Consider the following 25011-nt stretch of genomic DNA (forward strand, 5'->3'; position numbering starts at 1 on the left):
TTTGGTGTGTGGAGCCTGATCGCACCCATTTATATGGTTTCGTGAGAATCAAGTGTCTGCCTTCATAATTTTGGTTTAGTTTCTTAGCTCTTGATTAATATGCGAGTGCAGCTCTCTTTAAAAAAAATGATAATATCAGTACAGCCATGTTTAATAATAGCAAGAACTCAATTTATGTTTGTTTTCATTGATCATGCCCTGAGATTAATATGTTTTTCTTTGGCCTTTGTGGCTACAAGGCCTTTGTGGATACAAATGGTCCATGGAAATAGTATTCTGGCAAAGTTTAATTTCCTTCCTAATACACTGATACATATATATATATATATACATATATATATATATATATATACATATATATATATATATACATATATATATATATATATATATATATATATATATTTTAGTCAGCTTATGAATTAAGCAACAAGGATTACTGGAATAATGTGAAGCAGATTTTCATGTATAAAATTTTGCTGCAAACAACATTTTAGTAGTCTTCACGATTCAATTGAATATTTTGATTAAAGCCCAAACAGGTTCTCTTCGTGGTTCAGATCGCTCATTAACAAAGGTCTCAGTTGAATTGTTGTTGCAAAAGAGAAAATTTCTTGTACAGGGGCAACATGAATCAGTCTTTTTCGGGGTTTTAGAACTCTTTGCTTCTAGGAATTTGTCTTTTTCGGGCGCAGGCTATGACGGAATGTATCTTGAGCCAACCCCTTCCCTTCCTGCCTTAGAGTTTTCGCAGGTTAAGGGATTTCTTCCTCTTTAGAGACAGTCCTAGAGAGTTTAGGAGTCAGTCTTACCATCCTAGGGTTTAGGTGTCTGTCCTACCCCTGTAGAGTTTAGGATTCTGTCATATCCCTTCATAAAATTTAGGATTCCGTCCTTCCATCTTTCAGAGTCAGTCTTCAGCATAGGAGTCAGTCCTTCAGTCTTTCAGGAGTCTGTCCTATCATCGTTGGGGTTAGGATTCTGTCCATCCCCTCATCAAGTCATGTGATTTTGTCCGCTCCTGCAAGGTATAGGATGCTGTCCAACCCTTGCAGAGTCGTGATTCTGTTCATTCCCCCGCAAAGCATAGGATGCTGTCCAACCTTTGCGGGATATCAGGAGTCTGTCCTCCCCTTGTGATGATAGGATTCTGTCCTCTTGTGTCGAAAAAATCAAAAACATCTGAAAAATCAAAAATCTCAAAAATCTCGAGTCATTAGGAGTAGTCAGGTCCGAACTACGGATGGCTTGATCCTTAGCTGAGGGGTACGTAGGCAGCTCAGGCGTGCTGCTGGCATCCTGAGTCCAGTCACCCTTTCTTTTTACACCATTTTTTTTAAATCACCATTTTTGCAAATATCCTTCACAACTTCGAAAACTTCCATAAGCTTCAAGACCTTTCAAGTCTTCTCAAAATACAAAAATCCTTCAAAATAACCTTGCAAACAATTTTCAAAAGATCTTCCCATAGGTTAGGAGGCTGTCCTAGGCGTTTGGGGTGTCATAGAGTGAGAAGTCTGTCCTGATTGTGTTGCTTTGTGTGTCTGGTCGTGTGAGTGTCCCTAGAGTTAGGAGGCCTCGAGTCGTGGTCGGTTAGACACTTAGTCGAGCCGATGACTAGACTAGAATGCGCTTAGATAGCCCATGGTTTTCCTTAGGACACGCAGCCTAGTCACGCTTAGGGTGTAGGTCCACCTGCATTAGTTAGGGCATATAGGGAGTCCTAAAAATTACCATTCACTTGAACTTAAGCAATGGCGCAAGAAGCTTTAAAAACTAGTCAGGTCTAGTTGATCGAGTCTAGGATAGCGGTCTTAGAAGGTTAGGCATTGTAGTTTAGCATAGGTCGCCGAACTACGTTGGCTCTGATTCTTCCCGAGGCGGGATACGTAGTGCAGCTAAGATGGATGGCCATCTTGGTCCGAGTCAATTATCGCATTAGAGTCTAGGGTTTGTCATATTGTATGTTTTTGCTGTGTTTTCTTACTTTCCTGTACAGATCCTATACCTTTAGCTGTAGCATGCATGCGTTTGCCCATCAGAACATAGACACCAATTAGGCATGACACTCATAACCTAGCTATTCTTAGGTGTCATATCTTTCATTTCTTTTTGTGTGTGCTTCTTATTCATTTTCGAGATATGCATGATTAGCTAGACGTTATCTCGGGGATATTCGTTCCCATTTGACATGATTTTTGCCCAAAACTCTTCAAAGTTAATAATAAATGGCATAAGAGACCAGGTGCTCGCACTTGGGCGAATCGGGGGCGCCTAATCCCTTCCCCATTCGTCATCAGGCACGGACCTTTTATATCTCTGGTTATCTGTTGCGACAGAGCACAGCATGGGATCCAGGGCCCACTTCCTTGGATGGCGACTCTTTCTTTGTTTAAGGTGCGTCTCGAATCCGGGCTAGTCCCCGAATCGAGAGGTATCTCACTTCACATCGCCGCTCATGCTGTGAGGGGCACTCTTTCGAGAGTTCTTTGGTGGGGCTCTCCTTCACGTGGATGATCACGAGACGCGCGTGGGGGCACGTCCCCCCGCCCCTCTCGGATCGGGTTCCACAGATTGGCGACTCTGCTGGGGAGTTTTTGAAACATTGCCTAACTCTGTAAAAATGCCATTTTAATTAATTTTGAAGAAATTTGGGTCAAAACCAAGTTAAATATGGGAACTTTATCGTTAGAAATCCGGGGGCACTAAGTAGGTGCGTAAATAAAACAAGGGATTCACACACTGCACATCATGCATTGTCATATTCTTTATTTCTTTCATTATTTTCATTATTGGCCTCAGGGAATAGATATGACGCGTACCAGATGGGTTATTATGACCTTGAGGGAACCGTTGTATCTATTTCCGAGCTATGCGCCGGAGCTGCAGCCGTAGACACTGTGTGTGCTGGTGTTCTACAGCAGCCGATGAGCAATGAACATACTCTGTATAATGCTGGGTGTGCTGGCGTTATTCATCAAGGGTATGGTCATAAGCATAGTACCCTGCAGAGATGCCTGGGCCCTACTTTTACTTCATTATATTATGTATATATATATTAGTTGCTCCCTTTAGAACCAAAATTAGGGAACCCTTGCTAGGACACTATATATATGTACTCATATAGGACGAACATATGTTGCTTACACATGTGAAGCCTAGAGTTAGGAGCCTTGTCCAATTTGTAGACTAGGGTAGCTCACCTTGCGTGGCTACAGCGCGGTCCTAGTACACTCATCAGTCTGTCACGAGTCGAGACCTCCTTGGCTCCGCTAGATTAGACTAGGGTTGGTGCCCCTGGTTAGGATGTATATATATATGTATATATTTATTATTAGATTAGGGCTTGCTTCTTAGTTAGGTTTCCTTCTAATCTAATCAATTTTTGCCCATCTATCCATTCTGTGGATTATCATCAGATTCTTGGCTTTTTTAGTCATGATCTGTCTTCCGTGAGCTTAATCATTTGATTGATCCTGATCAGATGTACTTCGCATGTCGATTATGAGTCTATCTTGCCATTATCATTACCGGAGTGTGTTCTTACTGAGAGCCCTGCTTTATCTTGACCATGACGGCATACTCTTCATGTTTAGTTGCTGAGGCCCTCCTGGTATAGCTGTCATGCTGTCGATTTTTTTTCAGAACCCTTGAGCGTAATCATTATCCTTTTGGGTTCGTTGACAAACCATGTGCTTACCTTACCACGTCTCCTGGTATTGCCGTTATGCTGCCGAATCTTCTCCAAATACCTTGAGTGTGGTCATCATCCTTTTAGGCTTGTTGACAAATCATGTACTTGCCTTACCACATCTTCATGTACAGTTGTTATGCTGTTGGATTTTTATCCAAGGGAAGGATGTCTTTGTGCTGCCTTTTGTTTCAACTTGCGCATTACATTGCCATGCGATTTCTTCTCATTGAACCTAGTGTTTGTGATGTCCATGATAGGAATCTTGCCCGGTTGGTTAATCATAGCTCTCGAAAGATTCACCTTTTCAAAACCCATTTGGCCTCGCCCAGCTTCAAGGCTTAACCGCAATTCTGCTTCACCCATTGCACCTCTCACATTGTCCAGATGGCTGAGTATACTGAAAATCTCGTCTTGACAGAAATGAGAGAGTTGATGATGATATCCATGACCTGATAGACAGGGATCCCCTCATTCTTCTTGAACTCAAGTGCTTCCAGGAACCCTACACCTAACCGTGTTGCACCTCCTACACCCACCATGGGAACCATTTCACCCACTCAACCCTTCTTCTTCTTCTTCTTTTCCTTTTATACAACCCAAGCCCTAACAAATCAGCCCCTTTCTTTTTCACGGAAGCCCTAGCTTGGTCCGAGTCAATGATTTTCAAGCAGACAACACATTTTGACAGAGCACAGCATGGGATCCAGGGCCCACTTCCTTGGATGGCGACTCTTTCTTTGTTTAAGGTGCGTCTCGAATCCGGGCTAGTCCCCGAATCGAGAGGTATCTCACTTCACATCGCCGCTCATGCTGTGAGGGGCACTCTTTCGAGAGTTCTTTGGTGGGGCTCTCCTTCACGTGGATGATCATGAGACGCGCGTGGGGGCACGTCCCCCCGCCCCTCTCGGATCGGGTTCCACAGATTGGCGACTCTACTGGGGAAGATGGTGGAGGTAGCAGGGGGGCGGGGCGTAGAAGCCGGCGGTTTGCGGGTGGAGCTCAGGCTCCCTCTGCAATTTCTCATCTCGGTGGCTGCAAGATGAGGTCTCCTGTTGGGGACCAGAAAATGAACGATCTCCCCTCCTCTCTTGAAACCCTAGCCAGTTCTCTTTTAAAGGGTCCCTGTAGAGGTGTGCCAATACCAAGGTTTGTATAGAGAGGTGCCAATACCAGAACTCATAGTATTTTGCAATTTTTGTAAATTCCGAAAAAAAATAAAAAAATAAAAGGGAAGGTCGGGGCAACAGAACAGAGAATATCGATGGGGCTTCGGGATCACTCAGGCTTTCAGAATATTTCCAGAAATGATTTTCAAGCGGGCATTTTCGGATTTTCAGGCTCTTCTGCAATTAGACCTCAAGTTCTAGAATTTCGGGAATCGGTTTCAGGGACTTGAAAATTGAGTTTGGGGAATTTTGAATTCGATTTCGGAGATCGATTTCGGGATTTATTTGATTTTTCTTTTTTTCTTTTTTGGAATAATGGGGTCAGGTCAAAATGGGGTGTCTACAAGTAGATTTAAAGGTAATTCTGGAGTTTTAATCTGCCTGTATGTCGATGATATGTTAATCATTGGTACGAGTCTAGATGTTATAAATGACACCAAGAATCTTTTGTCAGAGAACTTTGACATGAAAGATCTTGGATTGGCAGATGTAATCTTAGGGATTAAGATAATTAGAAATTCAGAAGGGATTGTTTTAACACAATCTCATTATGTTGAAAAGATCCTTAGAAAATTTAACAAATTTGATTGTTCTCCCTTGAGTGTACCATATGATCATAGTTCAAAACTTAAGAAAAATACTGGAAAAAGTATATCCCAATTAGAATACTCCAGAATTATAGGCAGTTTAATGTATCTAATGAATTGCACTAGATCAGATATAGCTTACGCAGTTGGTAGGCTAAGTAGATACACTAGTAACCCTAGTCAAGAACATTGGGATGCACTTATCAGAATTTTAAGATATCTGAAAGGCACAATGGAGTTTGGACTCCACTATGGTTGTTATCCTGCTGTATTAGAAGCATATAGCGATGCAAATTGGATTTCAGATTCAGAAGAAACTAAATCCACAAGTGGATATGTTTTCACTTTGGGTGGTGGTGCTGTCGCTTGGAAATCTACCAAGCAGACCTGTAGAGCACGTTCCACCATGGAATCTGAATTTATTGCTTTAGATAAAGCAGGTGAAGAAGCGGAATGGATTAGGAATCTGTTAGCAGATATTCCTCTATGATGCAAGCCAATTCCAGCTATATCTATTCATTGTGATAGCCAAGCTACAATAGCAAGGGCTAAGAGTAGAACATATAATGGTAAATCCAGACACATACGTCTGAGGCATAATAATGTGAGGCAATTGCTTTTAGATGGAGTGATTGCAATTGACTTTATAAGGTCAGAGAGAAACTTGGCAGATCCACTGACCAAAGGACTAGCTAAAAAGCTAGTGGCTGAAACATCAAGAGGGATGGGGCTAAAGCCTATCAAATAGAATCACCAATAAGAACAACCCAACCTATATGACTGGAGATCCCAAGAACTAGGTTCAATGGGAAAAACAAGTTATTCGAGTGATCGATGAAAGCACTATACTTAAATTTTTAAGAGAATGAAAGACTTCTCTTGGCCTCTCCCTAAGATGTAAATAGTGTAATCCGTAACGATATGGAGGAAGAGCTTTGCTCTGAATGGGTCTATAGTTGTTTATAAGCGGGGTGCATAGTTACAGGTACCCTTGATGGACTCACTTATATGAGTGTGGAAGTGGGGCCGCTTCCTATGAGAATTAAGGCTTGTTCTCTAGAGCGCTCATGAAACAGGATCAACGCATGGCCGAAATGTGCTAACCCGATAGAACACGGTTACATTGCCGGTATCGTGTGTGTAATATGTGAAGGTCTATTACTCAAGGTTCTTTGTTTAAGACGTAGTTCACTTGGAATCTTTATAGACTGGAATATATGAACACTAAGTGAAGGTTCAAGTCCACAAGACACCTTCGCCCATTGCACGATACTTCAAAGTTGCTCATAATTTTTATTTGAATTTTGATTCATGTGGGGGATTGTTGGATTTTTTAATAATTTAATGTCTTTTTAAGTCTTTTGACTGTTGAATCAAATTCCAAATCCAATTTTGGATCAAGTGGTATCAGAACGCTGGTTCTGCCATCATCCCGGGACCGCAAAACAATGGTGAACACCCGCACTTCGCGATAACAACAACGTGAAGAAGAAGGCCTAGTACCCGTAACTGTTGAGCAAAGAGATATGGTGGATGATCATAGAGTAGATCAGAGACTTTCACAGATCGAGAGCCGGATGGCAACTGTCACCCCCTTAAAATGTTGGTTCACACATTGGCTTGTGATGGCACCTTGCACCCTTGCCAATGTGCACTTGGAAAATCAAGGTGGGAAGAAGGCCATGGGACCAAGGCTTTGGCATGGCATAAGGGGCATAGGCATGGGCTATGCTCATCTTGTACTAGACTGGTTTTGGGCACTGGACTGGTCGGGCATTGAACTGGTTATGCACTGGACTGGTGTTGGGCACTGGACTGGTCGGGCATTGAACTGGTTAGGCACTGGACTGGTTGTGGGCACTGGTTAGGCACTGGACTAGTTGTGGGCACTGGTTGGTTGGGCACCATTCGTAAGCACCAGATTTGGTGTGCACTCATTGATGGGTGCAAGCAAAACCAAGGCACCAGTGGGCACCTGGCATTTGGCAACACATTGGCTTAGTTGCAAATGGCGGAAACGGTTAAGACAAACCTGGGCGCTCTTGGGCGTCACTTGGGCAACACTTGGGTGTTTTTGAAAAAGAGTGGGAACTGTTATATTCAAATGAAGGTTGTTGTTTGTGGCTATTATGCTCACATTGTGGGTAGTTGTTTGTGCCACATGGTGGCTTTGTATTGGTTTGTAACTAAGCACATGGATTGTGCAAAGTTTGAATGTAATATAGGCACTCATAGGCAAAAAAGCCCAAGGCATAGGCAATCTTAGGCAACTGTTGGAGTTTCTTTGTAATTGTACTATGGCAATGGTGAAATCCGTGGAGTAGTGTGGGACCCGATCCCGCGAGAGGGGTGGGGCGCGCGCCGCCACGCTCTCTCTTGGTCTCTCGTACCCACTCGAATGGCGCGTGCTTTTTATTATTGATTTTAATTACCAAAGCAAGCAGGCAGCAACCAAGCCATAGGGTGCAAACAAACGTGCAACCCAGTACCCATAAGGGCAGGGGAAAGCCACCGAGCCTAGCAAGGTGTGATTTAATTCATCTTTTCCGTGAACTTGGGATCACTAAGGCAATCCGAATTCCACGCAAAAGAGAGTGACAGAGTCGCCACCTAGATGAGAGATCTAGGACCCATAATTGACCAGAAATCTAAACTCGTTACCTGGTTACGAGAATGGAAGGTATGGGGAGTTACCACCACATGCATCATTCCTGCCCGATAATCGGTCTTCAATTCCAAAAGTTAACTCTTTTGAATTTCTTTTAAATGGCTCATTTAACTCTATATTAATGTGCGAACTACGTGACATGCATCATAAGATCTAATTTCAGTGTAATTCCTAAATGTGCATCTTGATTTTCTTGATTTGTTTGAATTCAATCTAAGTGAAAGTTCTCCTAAAATTCTAATTTCATGGAAAGTCCTAAGTGATTTAATTTCTTTTAATTTAAGAAATAATGTACAAAACCCCACCACTTATGTGTGGAGCCGACTCGTGATTGGTATGCCATCAAGCATCCAAGCTACCTGCGTACCCAAGCCTCACTGGGATCAGAGTCGACGTAGTTCGGTGCACCTGTACCAAGCTACTTATGCCTAACTCATCTAGGACACCGATCTAGACTGGATTGACTGTTTTAACAGTTTAAGAGAAATTATTTTATTCAAGTTGAAGATTTTATTATCCTAGGACTTCATCTAAGATGCTATATGATCCTATCTAAATGCAAGACGCCCCTTAGACTAATGCAGGTGAACCTACCTCCTAAGTAACTAGGCTTGTCCTATGAGAAAAGTGAGGTGACTAGTATTACTAGATCTATTGGCACGGTTGCTATCCATAACAAACGACCGTTATGAGGCTAGACTCCTAACTCTAGGACTCCTTAAAACCTATGACACAACATGACGTAAGTGTTCCTAAGGGGCCCTAAAGGTTCCTAAAGGAATTTTGAATCCAAAAGCTCTAAGGAATTTCGAATTCTTCTGAGCTTGTTGAGACTTTTATGAGTTTTCTTGAAGCTTTTAATTATCTGAAGGTATTTAGTGTGTTTGGTAACTTTTAAAGTTGTTTATTTAGAAGGTTTTAGTTTCACTTGAGATTTTTAGTGGTCTTTTGGTTAATGGCTTTTAACGGATTTAAAGCGATGATTTTTTACATGGGTAAATTCTAGATTTGTGACTTTTAGGTTGGGTATATTTTAAATTAATGTCTTTTAATTTTGGTTTAGAGAATAATATTAACACAACCATGTCTTGACAATTGCACAAACTCAAAATCTTGACCATTTGAAAATCTAATGAACACAGCTCACTAAAATTATCATAACTCTTTAACCGCTTAGGAAAATTGAAAGTACAAATATGCGTTGGAAAGATCTTTCAAAGGGCTAAAACTTTGTAGTTTACCATTTTTCGTGAATCTGTAGTTTAGAAGTTCAAAATCTATTCACAAGACGAGCAGCCAGCATTATGACGGAAATGATGTTGGCACTACCACGTTTTGATAATTGTACAAACTCACCTTGTGGCTTCCTTTTTTTTATTATTATTTATTATGCCATGGTTGTCATCTTGTCTTGTTATACTGTACCTATGGATTTTTGTCTCATTATGCTGTCTTTCTTAATTGTTAATTTTGTTTTATTTGTTAACTTTGTTTTATTTTTGTTTGTATGCTATATATTTTTTTTGAGTAGTTTTTTATATTACAGTTGAGATTCGGATGATATAGGTTTGATGGTATGGGTAATATGATTATGCGAATAAGGTGGGCTTGTGTAAACTTTAGACAAAAGAGGTCTATAGGTGCTGTTGGACATTACATGGGATGCATGGCTTTATGGAGTGGTTGTGAATATCAATAAAATAAATAAAAAAAGTGGGTTTTCTCTATCAATATGGAATGGGCTGTTATTATTGGGTTCTTGAGATTGAGTGGGGGCTATTGTTATCTACTTGGAAGTGGAGCTGTTGTTATCAACATGGAATGGGGGCTGTTATTATCAATTTGGAGTGGGGGCTGTTGCTATCAATATGGAATGGGCTTTCCAGTTTATGATCTTTCAAGTTAAAAAATCATTTTTTTATTTTATTTTTAATGGCTTTGTGCAAAAGATTCGAAAATCCCTAGAGCTAATAAATCCAAAAATCCTAAGCAAACTGGGAATCCTAATGGTTTTTCGATTTGGGTTTTGATTAAACAATCTTTTAATCATGCAACGATTAACACTAGAACATGTAAGCAAGGGACAGAAATTGAATTGAAGCATATGAAAATTATGACTAAAAAAAAAACAACCCTAATCATGCAACAAAATTCATTAAATTTGGTACTTACCTTGAGATAGAGATTCAATGATCCAGAGAAAGGAGATGAATCCGGCCACAAGAGATCTAACTACTACGAGCTTTTGATAGCCAAGATTTCAATCACCAAGCCCTTTAATGGAATTCAGCCAAAATGGGTTTTTGATCACCAAGAGATTTTGTCCTCCAAGAGATTAACCACCAAGTCAATATTACGTCGAGAACGACTCGGCCTAAAACTTTGGTGGTTCGGTCACAAAACAAAAGTGATAAGGAAGATTAGAGATGATGAGAGGTGAGATGAGATATGAGAGGGCTGATGAGAGATGGGATTTGTTTAGAGGAGAGAGGGCTGAGGGAATCTTCTGAAGAGAGAGAGAGAGCTCCAAGAAACGTGAGATGGGAAGAGAAAGCCACAAGCGTGTAAAAAAATTCCGGCCCCTTGGAGAAAACCCGCTGTCCTTTTTAAAAAAAAAACTTGCTTCAAGTGAGGTGCTTCCCACTTTAGAAAGCCACAACGAGATTCTTAAAAAAAACTCTCCTCTTCCTAAATTACCGAGTACCATGAGCTTCTCCAAAATAGAAAGGAGATCAACCTACTTTCTTTACTTTGCACCGATAGATGCCCTTTCTTAATCGAAGGGACTAAGGATAGAATTACGTTGATCATAACTCATGTATCCCTAAGTGGACATTTTCACTAATGGATTAATTCAATTTTTCTACCGTTCCTTGTGGAGCTAATTATTAGTCCTATTTAGCAATAATGATTGTAGTCGGTGAATGTTTCCCACAAATGATCTTCAACATGTCCTGTTGACCAAGAAATAGCAACGTATCCCTCCTTCAAAATAGAAATATCCAATCCCATACGTCCAAAATTAGGAGTTGTACTGGCTGCCCATAATAGCAATGCAATCAACACCTCTACTTTGACATATCTACATATTTTTAGAATTTCCCAATTGAGCCACCCTAGCAGCTTGTTGCGGCATCTAAATCTGGCCGCTCATCTTGCCATGCGTGCTCACCCATTGTGTGGGCATTTGTTCCCCACAAGTTGGTACCCATTCTAACTTTGCCAAAATCCCATGCAAAATAGAATTTAATTTCTTTAAAGCTTTAGTGGGTCCATTTTGGACAAAATTCAAAATCATGGACAACCCCTAAATATTGGCCGAATCCTTCTTGGACCAAAGTTCAAAACTCCATGCGATCCGAACCGTTCATTTAATGGGGTAATTTGAACCACTCAATCGATGGGTCACAATGGGAATGGGTGGCTCACTTAAAACAGCCTTAATATCACTGTACTACCCTCACCATAGATTATCTAAAATTGCACATTTGATTGGGCCACAATGTAAATTGATGTATCCCATAAATCATATTCGTGGGATGATCCAAACCGTTCATTTGGTGGACCATGATATAAATTGGGTGCACCCCTTCCTAAATCAGTCCAATGAGATAATCCAAACGATCCAATTGATGAGCTTTGATGTAAATTGACGGTGCCCGCCAAACCATTTACATAGGTTGATCCGAAGTACTCAATTAATGGGTGGCCACCTTAATCTTGAATTACAACAATAATGAGCCCATGCAAGATTGGCCGAAATACACTACGCCCGCCATGAAAAAATGACTTTGCTCATTAAATCCAAATAAGTTTAAAAATTCATGTTTTCATGAAAAACAATGTAGGGCACACTTGCTTGATCCAAATCTAATCAAAATATTCAATGCGGACCCACCAAATGGGTCCAAATTTTCCCTTCTTTGGATTCATATGAATAACCCTTCTTCACTCTTGGCGAAAGAAATGCAAAACATGGCGGAAAGGACCAGAAAAGTTTGAGAAAACATAAGAGACGGACACGGAAATGGAAAACATTAGAAGTGACCGATAAAAACATACTAACTTCTTTGTTGATTAAAGTGGAGCAAAATGGGGTGTCTACAAGTAGGCAGAGATTTGTCCGAACCACGTTAAAAAGTCTCTTGTGTTGTGATAGTGTGTGTATTCTTGTTGATTTGTGTTACTTTGTGTATGAGATTTTGTGTGGTTGACTAGCGTAGTGCTAGGCAATCACGGACAACCCCTTATATCAAACAAAATTTGATTTTTGGCGAGTTGCTTCGTGACAGCAACCATGATGTTGATGATGTTGCAACTGATGTCTACGAAGGAGGCATCAACTCGCAGCCAAATCCTGAACTCGCCACCCGTGGGAAAGAGGTGGTCAAGAATGACTGAGAGGAGGAAAAAGGACATCCGGTGTCGCAGACATCCAACTCCCAAGAGAGAATCCAAGTTCAACCCTTCAAGGTGGAGGCAAGGATCGACATGCCGGTGTACGATGACAATGACGATGCAGAAATATTGGATGATTGGATCGACAGGCATGAGACATATTTCTCGATCTACCAGTATACAAACATGCAGAAGGTAAATTTTGCTAGACTAAAACTGATCAGTCATGCTCTCACGTGGAGGAATTCCTATGCGAGAAGCAAGGGATTAGCAAACGTGACCTGGCAGCAGTTCCATACTTTGATTCGGAAGTAGTTCTACCCCCTCGGATACGAGAAAGACCGATGGGTACGATGGCAATACCTACGGCAATGATTTGAGCAAATGGTACAAGAGTGCACCACAGAGTTTCTCAAACAAGCCATAGTGCTTGGGATCTCCCTAGAGGAACGAGAAACCTTTATGAAATACCTAGGTGGACTACATGAGTATATCCGAGAAGAGTTGAATCTCTTCCACATCGCCAATATTGAGGAGGCAAGCATCAAAGCCATGGCGATCGAAAAACGAGATCGGAGAAACAAGAAGAAAGATGATCGAATAAGAGATAAATCAAAATCAGATCCAAAACCGAGCAAGTACACTAACACGGTTCGTAAAGCTTGGTGTGATCATTGCAAACGGCCAGGGAACACAAACGAGGAATGTTGGATACTACACCCCGAGCTACGACCGACGACGTCCCGAAACACAAACATGGAGGAAGAATCTAAGGCTACCCTTCATGCCGTGGAAGCCAAGGAACTCTAAGAGATGACAACCGTAGATGAGAAGCGGACACTCATGACCAGATCTGATGAACATCTTCAGTTCAAGACGAATGTGAGGAGCTTTTCCATGTTCGGATCCAAGTCAAACAGAACTTGGTGGGGGCGATCATCGATCCAAGAAACCAGAAAAATCAGATATCCAAATGACTAGTCGCCAAGATGGGATTGACAACCACTCCACAGCCACGACCGTATCCACTTGGATGGATCCAAAAAAAAAAAAAACCTGGAAAGGAAGATCACACGTCAATGTACGTTCAAGTTCGCCATTACCGACAAGTACGTTGACGAAGTCACCTGTGAGGTGGTACCATTAGATGTCTGCCAAGTAATTCTTGGTAGTCCGTATCTATGGGACCACGATGGTATTTTCTACCGTAAAGAGAGAAACTATTGCTTGGTCAAGGATGGGAAAGGTTACATCATCAAGGCGCATCAACTAGTGGAAGGTGCCAACTCAAGCCAAACGATTGGTGAATGCCAGCGGCAAATTTGTGACGCTCATGATAGAGCCAGAGTCTAGTAGTTCGTAAACGACAGACATGCCGAAGATCGGACCCATCCGACCCAAAGGAGGTCCTAAGCAGAAGAAGCGGAGACGCACTCGGAAGGCTCGTCAAACGAGACAAGACAGACCTCGTGAACGAGCCGTGACAAAATCAAAGGTGGGCAGGATGGAGCACCGTTCAGCTGGAAATGGTGGATCTAGGCTGATTGAGTGGATGTGTAAAGGTGGTGGACCCAATAGCCTTCCCCCATCTCGATCGTTAAATTTTGCGGGAGCAAACTACCCCAAAATGGGGGGAGCCATGATCCAGGCGGATCTTGGCTAGGAAAGGGCTTGATTGGATCGGTCCCACACATAACTGCAAAACCACAAGCCCACGTGTCTTTTTGGCCATTGATGTGGTGTGTTTTGGCATGATGGGAAGATGGCATGGCATGGCCATTAGCATGCACATATGCATGTTTTACATGGTTTCTAGGTGGAACCGATGCATTAAGAAAAGGAGTTTATGAGATATGCATCATCTCATGCTCCCCAATATATTCAAAGAGAAGGAGTCCCCAACGTTGGAGACTCTCCCTGAGAACGGCACATGCAGATGCTATGTTTTGAACCTATATATCTAATTAGCAGTAGAGTTCTTTTAGGATTTGTTTTGTTTCTCTTCTTAAAAAAAAAAGGACACTGTATGAGATGGCCATGATGGATGGATTGTTATTTTTTTTTTACGTTAATGAAAAATACAACGAGGAAGACCCGCTAAGGTTCGTTTCCAAAATTTCTGTTACTTTTTCGACTAAAAAATAGGATTTCTTAAAGCGATAAATAACCGTTTCTAAAGTTTCTCATCACTCCGTTTCCGCCCGATTCTTTAGGTGAGAATGAGAAATGTTGCCGAACATGCCCTTAGTGTTGCTGGAAAACAAAACCGGGTCGGGTTGAAGACCCAAAACTGGCAGATATTTACAGAGTGGGATCGGAGAGTGACAAAAGCTACCTTAATTCCTTTATAAATCTACAGAAAAAAAATACTTGTGTCTTTTACCTTTAGATGGGATAGATTGAAGATTCCTCGACGTCAGTACCATGGAAAATGATAAGAAGAACACCGCTAATTAGGCTCGTTTCTTAATAGCGACTTTTTCGGCCCTATGTGTGCCTTGTGGGTGTGATCAGATTCATTGATTCGACTGACGACCACAGGTCTGGCCAATTGTCGTTGAGGTCACCTTGATCGGATGATCCTGGCCTCTTAATCCATCAAGCCTAGTTTAGGCCATGTTTGGATTGTAGGAATATTATGGAAAAGTTTGGAAAGGAAAAATATTTCTAACTGTTCCTACTTTTTTACACACTAAAGAGAAAAACTTGAACCAACCCATATTCAATGTTTACTTAAGAGGGCCTACAATTTATGATAATATCCCTATAAATTAACCATAATCATATCATATTCCTCCAAATCATTGAAAAGAAAAATTTTTACTGTCAAGGAAAGATAAACTGCTAATCTTTGTTTAGGAATGGAAACAGCCCCTCTTGCTCTTGTTGCTGCTTCAATAATAATTTTGTTTTCAAATTAGAAAAATCATTTGATCCATGATTCATTGAGAGCCAAACAATGATCATTACTGTTGATCTAGCGACAATGTCAGTCTGCTTATCCTTCTCCAATACTGTACACAGTATTGCAACCGTTCTAAAAAAACAAACGATAGAAGGCCTTGTTTTTGGAAAATGGGTTTTCATGTTATGTATAAAGCTTGTAGAGGGTAAAAGTTTAGTCACACATAGAAAAGTAGAAGAGTTAATGGATATAAATAATCTGCTATGCTGACGAACTGACAAAGCATTGTAAGATACTCTACAATGAGTAGACAATCCTGTTTTATCTGCTAACGCATGTGTACAATATGGCTACCTAGATCGCTCAAGCCAAAAACCTTAGGGTCCACTTGTTTTGGATTCTGAGAACCGACTCCGAGTCCAAAAACTGATTATTGGACTCAAAATTTTAAATGTAAATTTGAGTCCCATAATCAGTTTTGGTCTCACAATCGGTTCTCAAGATCCAAAACAAACAGGGCCTTAATCATCAGGGTGGCTAGATTGAACATTGCATCCATACACATTGTGTATGCCTTACTCTGAACAACAAAATTCAAGGTCATGTCGTGCAAGTAGTGAACCCAGCCTTCCAATATTAAGTAACTTCCATACCATAAATGGTCTCAGTTCTTATATATATACAACATATGAACCTGAAAAGGCAATCATATAATAATCAAGGAGAATAATTGAAATGAATAGTTAAATACCCACAAAGAAGTAATAAGATCATGCTAAATGACTAAAAGGCTATGCCAAAGTCCAATTCTCACAATCAGTCAGAATGATGTTATGTGCAGAGATGAAAGCTTACAAGTAAAGTTCTATATCTAATAAAGTCCTTAGACCTATCAAAGAAATTACAAAGTAATAGGGATGAAATATATTAAACATAATACACAAATATATATCTAGAAGGAAGCTGTACTAGGATGGGTGACCTCCTGGGAAGTCCTCGGGTTGCATCCTTGTCACTTTTACATAACTTTCAAAAAACTATATCTGGAAGGAAGCATTGTTTACAGTTTCATATTCAACTGATGATATTCATCCTATGTACATACCGTCATAAAGAAAATACAACTAAACAGTCAACATTTTCACACATCTCTTTATTTCTACAGTTTGAAATTAAGCAGAAGATATATTTACAACTCAAATGTCCTGAAGGTTTGATATTAATGAATGCTGACAGAAATGCCACTTTGAGGTTTCACACATACATAGAACACAAGCCTGTATTTGCAAGTCTTTTACTTAAGGGTGCTAGTCTTTAATTTTCAGAATTGCAGGATTCATGAAAATTTCAGGGGTTTTAAAATAACTTCTCTAAGTTCTGCTGCCACTTTTGCTTCCACAGTCTCCCACATGATACCACTACAAGCCCACGAAAATTGAAATATATGCATATAAGGCCTATTTGTTCAAGACCAGAGCCTTTAAATGCATGTACAATCGATGTTCCCGGTCCAGCTCACATTTCACGGCTTCAAACTTGCAACTTTCCCTGTTGAAACAACAGTCAAAGATCCATATTCTTTAAGATGTCAGTTCACATGAATTACAAGATTGACAAATGTAATTCATAAACCTACATACAGGGTATGTGAGATAAGTAGATAAGTCATTAAATTAGTTGATGCAAACCTCATTGATGACTCATGCATGTGATGGCCTTGATGAAATGGAAAAGCATTCAACGCCCTTGTAAAGCAGTGAGCTTCATCATCCGCTTTCGCTTATGGCCATCCGGATTAATTGGGCTTACTCTGTCCTTAGATGAAAACATATTTATATGTTCAAGATCTTCACTTCCAATCATATATTCATTCCCTTCGTCCAGAACGCTAATCTCTGCTGGGTTTTGGTTAACAGTGCACATTCCCAGCTCAACATTTTCCATCAAATTTTCTCCTGTTTGGTAGTCCTTACAATGTGGAATGGAATCTGAAACAGACAGGAATTTTTTCTGTGTGTCATGGATGGGAACAGATTCACGACTTTTACCTGAATTTCCATCACGAGAAACATATCCGCTACTTTGTGGGAGAGAGGGATATATTTTAGTCTTCTCTTTCTGCGGACTTTTGGAAGGCAACATCCCATTGTTGGGAAATCCACCTGCAAGCGATTCGCTCCTAAAATATTTAGATTTGGCCGTAGTGTTTGGTAGTGAATGCCCAAGACCAATCTTTGAAAGTCGAGAAAATGCATATGTTGGAAGGGTACTTGAGGATGCCCCCTGGTCCATTAGTCTGAGCAATTGCATTGCTGGTATATTCTCATTCGAGTACAAGTCTAATGGACTCATCCCGCTCGGCTGATACCCATCTCCATTCTCTGCACAAGAAAATGCATATGTTGGAAGGGTCCCTTTGTTTGTTTCTGAGGCATTATCTTTCTGATTCTGACTCTGAGGACCAACAAAAGGGATCACTGATTTAAGGACATGATTCCCGTGAGTATCTGTGTTTGGATTTCTTTTAGGCAACGGATCTGTAGGGTGAGAGAACATGTTTGTGTGATACAACTCATCAACCTTATGAGTAGTGTTAATATCACACAGCCTGCTATTCAATTGTATCGAGGACCTATCCAACTGAGCTTCTCCACATAAATTCTTTTGTGAAATGGTCTGATTATCGGGGCATGCCTCTAAGAACTCTATAGAATTAAGAGACCGTCCATCACGGTTTCTGCCAGAATCAGTAACAGGAGGCTGAATTCCACTTGATGGCTTTCTCTGATATCGGGAAAATGAGGAAAATGGTGTAGGGATACAAGGTTGTTCTCGATGATTTATATTCATGTGGCTGTTGTCATATTCACTATTGATATGAGAAGGGCATCCATCCAGTGTCTTGTGAGCATTTTCGGTACTCATGCCAGTAGAACGTATGCCACTTACAGCATTGCTGGACTGAGACCTTTCAATGGAAAAGTTTTTCTTGGGAAGCACGGCTGAGACCTCTTTTTCAAGAACTTCAGTAAAATCCATTATACTAGCAGACATTGTGTTCTCTGTTTGTGACATGTTATACCTGCTCTCTTCTGTATCTTTGGCATTCGATAGACTTCTTTCATGCTGATTTTTCGCCATGAATCCGACAATATCCATTGGGATGTCATCAAAATCTGGATCTTCACATGGTTTAGTGGTTCTTTCACTTCTTTGAGCACTTCTTTTCTTTGTGATTTTCTGATTTCCGTGAAAATCTGTAATGCCCTTGTACTTGGTTTTAGCGGAGGAATCCTGGAATAAAAAATTCATTGTTTCGATCATATAAATCACTCTTTTCACCCAGTCAAGATAATTCATTTTATAGAAGCAATTCTACTCTGAAAAAACTACTGAAAAGAATGCAGCAGTTAAAAAAGTATTTAAGCCTAAAATGAAAATAGAAAGAAAGATATCCCATCCAAAACAAATACATGAACAGAGACAGGTACCATTGCCCATAAAAATTCCAATTCTGTGGCAAAATAATGTCCTATTAAATAATTGTCTGTTAGATGTCTGACAAATCAAGAGACATTCAACATATACATGCCCCAAAAGCATCAGAACTTTGTACCACATGGGTGTTGATGAGGAGAAACCCCTCAGAAAAGGTGCAAAAGCATAAAAGATACCCACAGATGGTCTGGATGCCTTCATGAATGTAAATAGATATACAGATGAAACCATATACTGGGACTCGGTGATTATCGTCATCTCTAAAAACTGTTTCCATTAATATTTCCTCTTCAATAATGATTTCCAGAATGTATCTGTCTGTCAGACTTGTTTGTCATTAGCCAATAATTATCTTAAAGAAAACACTTTATGAAAGTCCCTATATATTCACACTCGAATACAAAATGCACATAATTAAACATAAAAATGAAGAAATTCATGCAAAGATACACCAACACATCTTAATAAATTAATATAGATTATATAGATCATGAGCAAACAGGGATAACACAACCAAAACATGAGCAAACAGGGATATCATTTTGAGGGAGTGCATCTTGATGGGTACAATGAACTCATTTACCTCTTCCACGAAGAAAATTGAGGGAATTATAGATATTAGGGTTACATTTGGCTTTCATTATGTGCCTTAAATTATAAAAGCATCTAGATGAATCATCATCTTGCTGTCTTGGTCAAGCCCCCTATTCTGGAATGCAATTTGTTTAATATTATTAGGTGGCAGCTAAGGAGCCAATCCAACGGAGACTATGTGTCAGTCTTGTTGAGGTTAATGATTTGGCATCAGATTTAGATAATTCTTTCAAAGCTATTGCAGTCATCAGAAACCTTTAGTTGCAAATAATTTCCATTGTATGATACTAAGGATAGAAGATGTGAATTATTTAAATATTACTCTGAAGTCTGAAGCTGGTGATCCAAAATGCTTTTAATATTTACAGGCCATTTAGAAGTGAATGAAAGTAACATATATGGTATTGGTAGTCATTGATTCATAAATAAGAAAAAGAGAAGTAATAGGTAGAATTAAACAGTAATAGAAAATGGAGGCGAAAGCAAGCATTCTGAAATTAAAATATCATGTACCAATAAGCAGAAAATCCATACCTTCCGCGAAATGGAAATATCTTCAACTCGAGGCATCTTATTTCGCTTTTGTCTTGGAACAACCTTCCTATGAGTAGCCACAGGATCTGGATGTAGTTCTCTTTTGGTAAATGCACCCCATGATGATTTAGAGTGAATAGCAATTTCATCATTGTTAGTTTCTGAATCTCCAGTAGAAGTACAAACTTTTGCAGACACGTCCTTGCTATGAGGTGCCAAGGAAGACTCCCCATCTTCAAATCGGGTCATCTTATTTTGGTTCTTACTCATAATGGTCTTCCCACACCTTTTTTCTGTAGCCACATGACTTTTGAGACGTGGAGGTAGACCCACCCCAGCTTTAGAATTATCAGTTGCAGTCTCAATGTGTATCACTTCTGCCAATCCTTTATGAAATGTAGACACAACTTTTTCGGGCACAACCTTCGGCAAACACATGAGGGAAGAACCCTTATCTCCAAGTCCACACGCCCTCTTTCGCTTCTTACCCATTACAGTCTTTCTACAATTTTCTTGGCTACCAACACTACTTTTGAGGCCAGGTTGTAGACCTGTCCCCATGGATGCATCTGGTGATTCTTTAGAATGGATGACTGCCGCATCAAAATGACTTGTTTCTGCATCTTCATGAAGTATATGAACTTTTCTAGACGCATTCAATGCCTCGGATTTTATGATGTCAGATAACAAACGCACTTTCCGTGCCTTTTTCTGACACAAACCTCCATTTAGAGCACCATTTTGACTGGCACTGTGTTGATCACGACTTTCATTTCCAAATGAATTATCATTGTTTTCCAAAAATTCACAGTCACTCTCATCTAATCCAATGGAGTGAAGCTTACTTATAGGACTAGCGGCAGCATTTGGAGAATTATCCTTTTGAGTACCAATATCTATTTCATGTGGTTCAACTTCTGTAGCACCACCAATTGTTCCGCAAATCATCTTGTTAGCATTCTCTTCTGCACCGACATCACAGCGTTTAGATGTTTGGATATCTGAAGAGTACAGAAGGGATGTATTAGGAACATTGATTTCTTTAGTAGGATTATGTAAAGACTGGCACAAGAGATTGAGCAATATGCTCTGACATACCTTCTCTAGATGAGTAGACAATTGAGACATCCTTTTCCCTATCACCACCCATATTTCTAGCAATAACTTTACAAAATTCACTTCTGTCACAAATGTCCTCTTCAGATACAACTTGAAAACCAGAATTGTTACCCCACCACCTGAATTGCCTAACGTGTATAGGAGGGATCCAGTTGGGAGAATCTTCTAACTTGTTATGATCATCAAGCATAAAGAATGGCCAAGAAATCTTCCAATCTCTTTTACGTATTGCGGCAGTATACCCACTGTACTCACAACACAAACTACTCATTAGAGAAAATTCCACGACCTATGTATGTCAAAGTAGTTCAAACAGTAAATTCCAATAGAAATATTTTGGCTCTCTGTGATGTATGGTTGTGACTAACTAAGCAAAGATCTTTATTGGACCATGCATTGACTGAACCAATAAGTCTTGCATTTTCATTTATGAAGTCATATATAAAATTCATTTTATAAAAAATATAAAAGCAAGAAATGCATAACAGGTTGACCAAGAAACTGCCTTCAGAGCTCCACTTTTAGAATGCAAAGAAGGATAAATCAAAAACCAAAATGTTTAAGAAAGATAAACTTGGCCGATAGTGTTACTACTATTATTTTTTTTCTACATCATGGAAAAGAGAAGAGAAACCACTTCAGGCTATGATAAATCAGTTCATCACTGGTGTGTTGATGATACATATTAGCATTTGCCCATAATGTAGAATTTAAATTAAATTCATTGGGTTTTGGAAGATACAAAGTTCCTATGAAATAATTAAGTCTGCAGGCTCACCGAATTGAGAAACCCCCGCAGTTGACTGTGTCTTGCTTGTCAACCGCATCTATGAGCTCTATAGATCTTGATTCAGTTAGTGAACCGAAAGACTTGGGAACAGCAACGGGCTCACTTTTTTTGAAATTGCACTTCTCTATACCAGTCTCCTCCATGACCAACAGAATAACAACAGAGTCCACAAGGATAGCAATTCCTACATAGAAAATAAAAAGTGTTTCTTTTTCACATGAATTATGACAGAATCAACAATTGAACTATAACCACTCTACTAAAATTCACACACTGTCATAAAATCACAAGTCTGAGTCAAAAAATAAATAAATAAATAAAAATAAAAAATAAAAAATAAATACAGTACTATCTTCACAAGCCTGAGTAAAAAAAAAAGAAGAAAAAAAAGAAAAAAAGAAAAAAAAAGACAGTACTATCTTGATGGGGAAAAACAATGTTTTTTTATAGTAATGTGAAATAGAATCCACGATATATCCACTTCTGAAATAATGCAACTGCGTATATACATCAGTGTTTATTTGCAAAAGATACCATGTCCTATACTAGAAAGAAATTAATGCTTTCCTTTTCTGTCACGTTCAATGTAGTGCATAGCTGAGCTGAAAACTCACTTCTATTACACCATAAAACTACACATCCATGCCAAATAAAAATTCACATTAGAGTTTATTCACTAAAAGATAGGGGACCTTTTCTCTCCCAATAAAGAGGGAGGCCAAAAATGTGCTTCTAACATGAAAATGGAATTATTTTGGAAAGTTTTTTTGGTTTCTTTTTTTGGTCAATATGGACATTAGAAAAGGTTCCATTTATATTTTTGAATCCTAAACGGGTCAATGTATTTTTTGGATTTAAAGTATTGTAGATCCAAGAGTTCGTAGATAACTCACTTCTGAAAGATACCTCATGATGAAATAAAATCACATGCCCCACCATTAAATGATATACATATTTACTTATAATCGAAAGAGATTGTAAGATTATCGATCTACAAAAAACATGCAATAACTAGAAATCACATGATGATGTTTGAAAATAGACATATTTTATGGATTATCAGCAAGAGATAGCAATCCTACATGGGAAAGAAGATAGGAAAAAATTCATATTTTCATGAATTATGGAATAACAATTTAACTAAAAGATAACTTTTAAAAGTTTCTTACATAATAAAATCATATAAATATTCTGAAAAGAAACAAATTAGAGTTTATATACAAAAGTAGCAATTCCAAAATGAATAAAAGAACATTCTTTGTTTTTTAGATTTATTGTAGAATCAACTCAATTGACAGTTTAGATAGAAACACATTTCTAAAACATGCAAATTAAATCATAAAATCAGGAGTAAAAGTCAGAAAACAAAAATCCCAAACCTATTAGAATTTATTTTCAAACGATCAAACTTCTAACATGCAGAGAAAAAATGTTTCTTTGCATGATATTTAATAAAATCTATGGTTAAGCTAAATACCCACTTCTTGAAAAGTCCCAAAACTTTAACTGATATTAGTGTTCAATAGCAAAAGAGATCATTTCTAAGATGAAACAAGTGCTTCTTTTTCTCACAATGTATAATTATTTCCATCCTTCACCTGAAAACCCCACATCAAGAAATCACATTTGCATCCTAAAAAGCAAATGCCCAGTTCCAAAATCAAATATTTTTAAGTTTTATTCTAAAAAATCAGTAATTTATACATCAAAACGAAAAGGTTTTATTTCAGGAGATGCCTGATAGAATCAAGGTTAGCTGCAAAACCACTTCTAGCAATCCAAACATACTTCATAAAATCACAAATCATCAAATCCCGACAACAAACACAGTAGGGCTTAATTGCATGAAAAAATTAACACTTCCAACATGTAAAAGAGAACATTTCTTTTCCTCAAGTGCATGAACTCAATGATTTAGCATCACAACCACTTTTATGAAACCCTAATGACAACATAAAATCATGCTTGTAAGTCCATAAACCAAAACTAATGTATTCTTCAGAAAAGATGGAACTTCCTGCATGAGAAAAGGTTATCTCTCTTTCCGGCCCAAGATAGATGATAATATCAACAAATTAACCAAAAACCCATATCTAAAAAAACCCAATCGCATCATAAAATAACGGGTCACAAGTCCGGAAACAAACCCATATAGCTTCTACTGGCAAAAGGATTTGTCAGTATGAAACCCTAAACCCTATTTCTATCATAGGAAGGTTTTAAGAGAATGAAACTCTAAACCCTACTTCTACCATAGAAAACACAAGCAAACAAAAACCGCCTGCGTGAAGAACACACAATAAAAAACAAACAACAGCATAAATAATTAAAAACCGATCTAATCAAATAAAATGATAATCAGAAGCAAAAGAAAAAAAAAAAAAAAAGCTTGCACAGATTCAACACTTCAATTCAATTACAACGTTATTTAAACCAAATGGCAAAAAGATCTAAGAAGATAATTAAAATAGAATTTTTTTTTCTACCTTTCTAAAAAAAGAAGATAAATAGATTACCTTATTTTCAGGTGAAAGGATCTTCGATCAACTCAGCTTAAGATCGATATGGCACTGAGGGAAAATGGCGCGAAACGAAAGATCATTTTTTAACGAAGCGAGATGAAATTCGAGTAAAAATTTGAAGCAGAATGATAGAAATTAGGGTTCGAAAAAGAACGAAACCCTAGCTTTTTAGGGTACAGATGAGAGAGAGAGAGAGAGAGAGAGAGAGAGAGAGAGAGCATCTATCTATAAAACTTTTTTTCTACAACTTGGTATTAAAATCTTGCCATGCGTTTGTTTGTGAGTGTGTAAGGAAAAGTGAAACAAAGAGAGGAGGCGGAGACAAAACATGTCCCAAGTATTCGGTGATGCCCACATCACACCCACTATACTATAAAAACCCTAATTTCGTGGCAACAAACAAATCCAGGAACCCTAACCCTAACCCTAACCGTACAGTCCCACCACCTGACTTACTCATGTTTTATATGGCCAAATAAGTGATATATTGAATGGATGAGGTCTATGATGGATGGATAAAAAGTGGGCAGATATAA

General features: G+C 39.1%; 1 protein-coding gene across 2 annotated transcripts; it reads right to left on the reverse strand.

Annotated features, from left to right (window-relative positions):
* Positions 1–16367: 16367 nt before the first annotated feature.
* On the reverse strand, positions 16368–24923 carry LOC143853341 (protein EMBRYONIC FLOWER 1-like). Of its 2 annotated transcripts, none has more exons than XM_077363089.1 (6): positions 24470–24923; positions 21942–22137; positions 21143–21408; positions 20045–21009; positions 17107–18712; positions 16368–16966 (listed from the first exon to the last, which is right to left on the reverse strand). In XM_077363089.1, exons 2-5 carry the CDS (start codon positions 22094–22096, stop codon positions 17156–17158), a joined length of 2943 nt encoding a protein of 980 aa, XP_077219204.1. In that variant the 5' UTR covers positions 22097–22137; positions 24470–24923; the 3' UTR covers positions 16368–16966; positions 17107–17155. The 2 variants fall into 2 exon arrangements, with proteins under 2 accessions (XP_077219204.1, XP_077219200.1); XM_077363085.1 differs by having other exon boundaries at positions 20045–21045; positions 24470–24922.
* Positions 24924–25011: the final 88 nt, after the last annotated feature.

Source organism: Tasmannia lanceolata, unplaced genomic scaffold (genome assembly GCF_043159265.1).
Source record: "Tasmannia lanceolata isolate RefF3 unplaced genomic scaffold, GAP_Taslan_0.1 ptg000003l, whole genome shotgun sequence".
Taxonomy (NCBI): Eukaryota; Viridiplantae; Streptophyta; class Magnoliopsida; order Canellales; family Winteraceae; genus Tasmannia; species Tasmannia lanceolata.

Coding starts and splice junctions, on each gene's coding strand:
- LOC143853341 (XM_077363085.1), bottom strand. CDS start 22,096: ATGGAGGAGACTGGTATAGAGAAGTGCAATTTCAAAAAAAGTGAGCCC. Junction 21,409..21,941: donor TGCGGGGGTTTCTCAATTCG/GTGAGCCTGCAG, acceptor TTGTGAGTACAG/TGGGTATACTGCCGCAATAC. Junction 18,713..20,044: donor ATATTTCCATTTCGCGGAAG/GTATGGATTTTC, acceptor TTTTTATTCCAG/GATTCCTCCGCTAAAACCAA.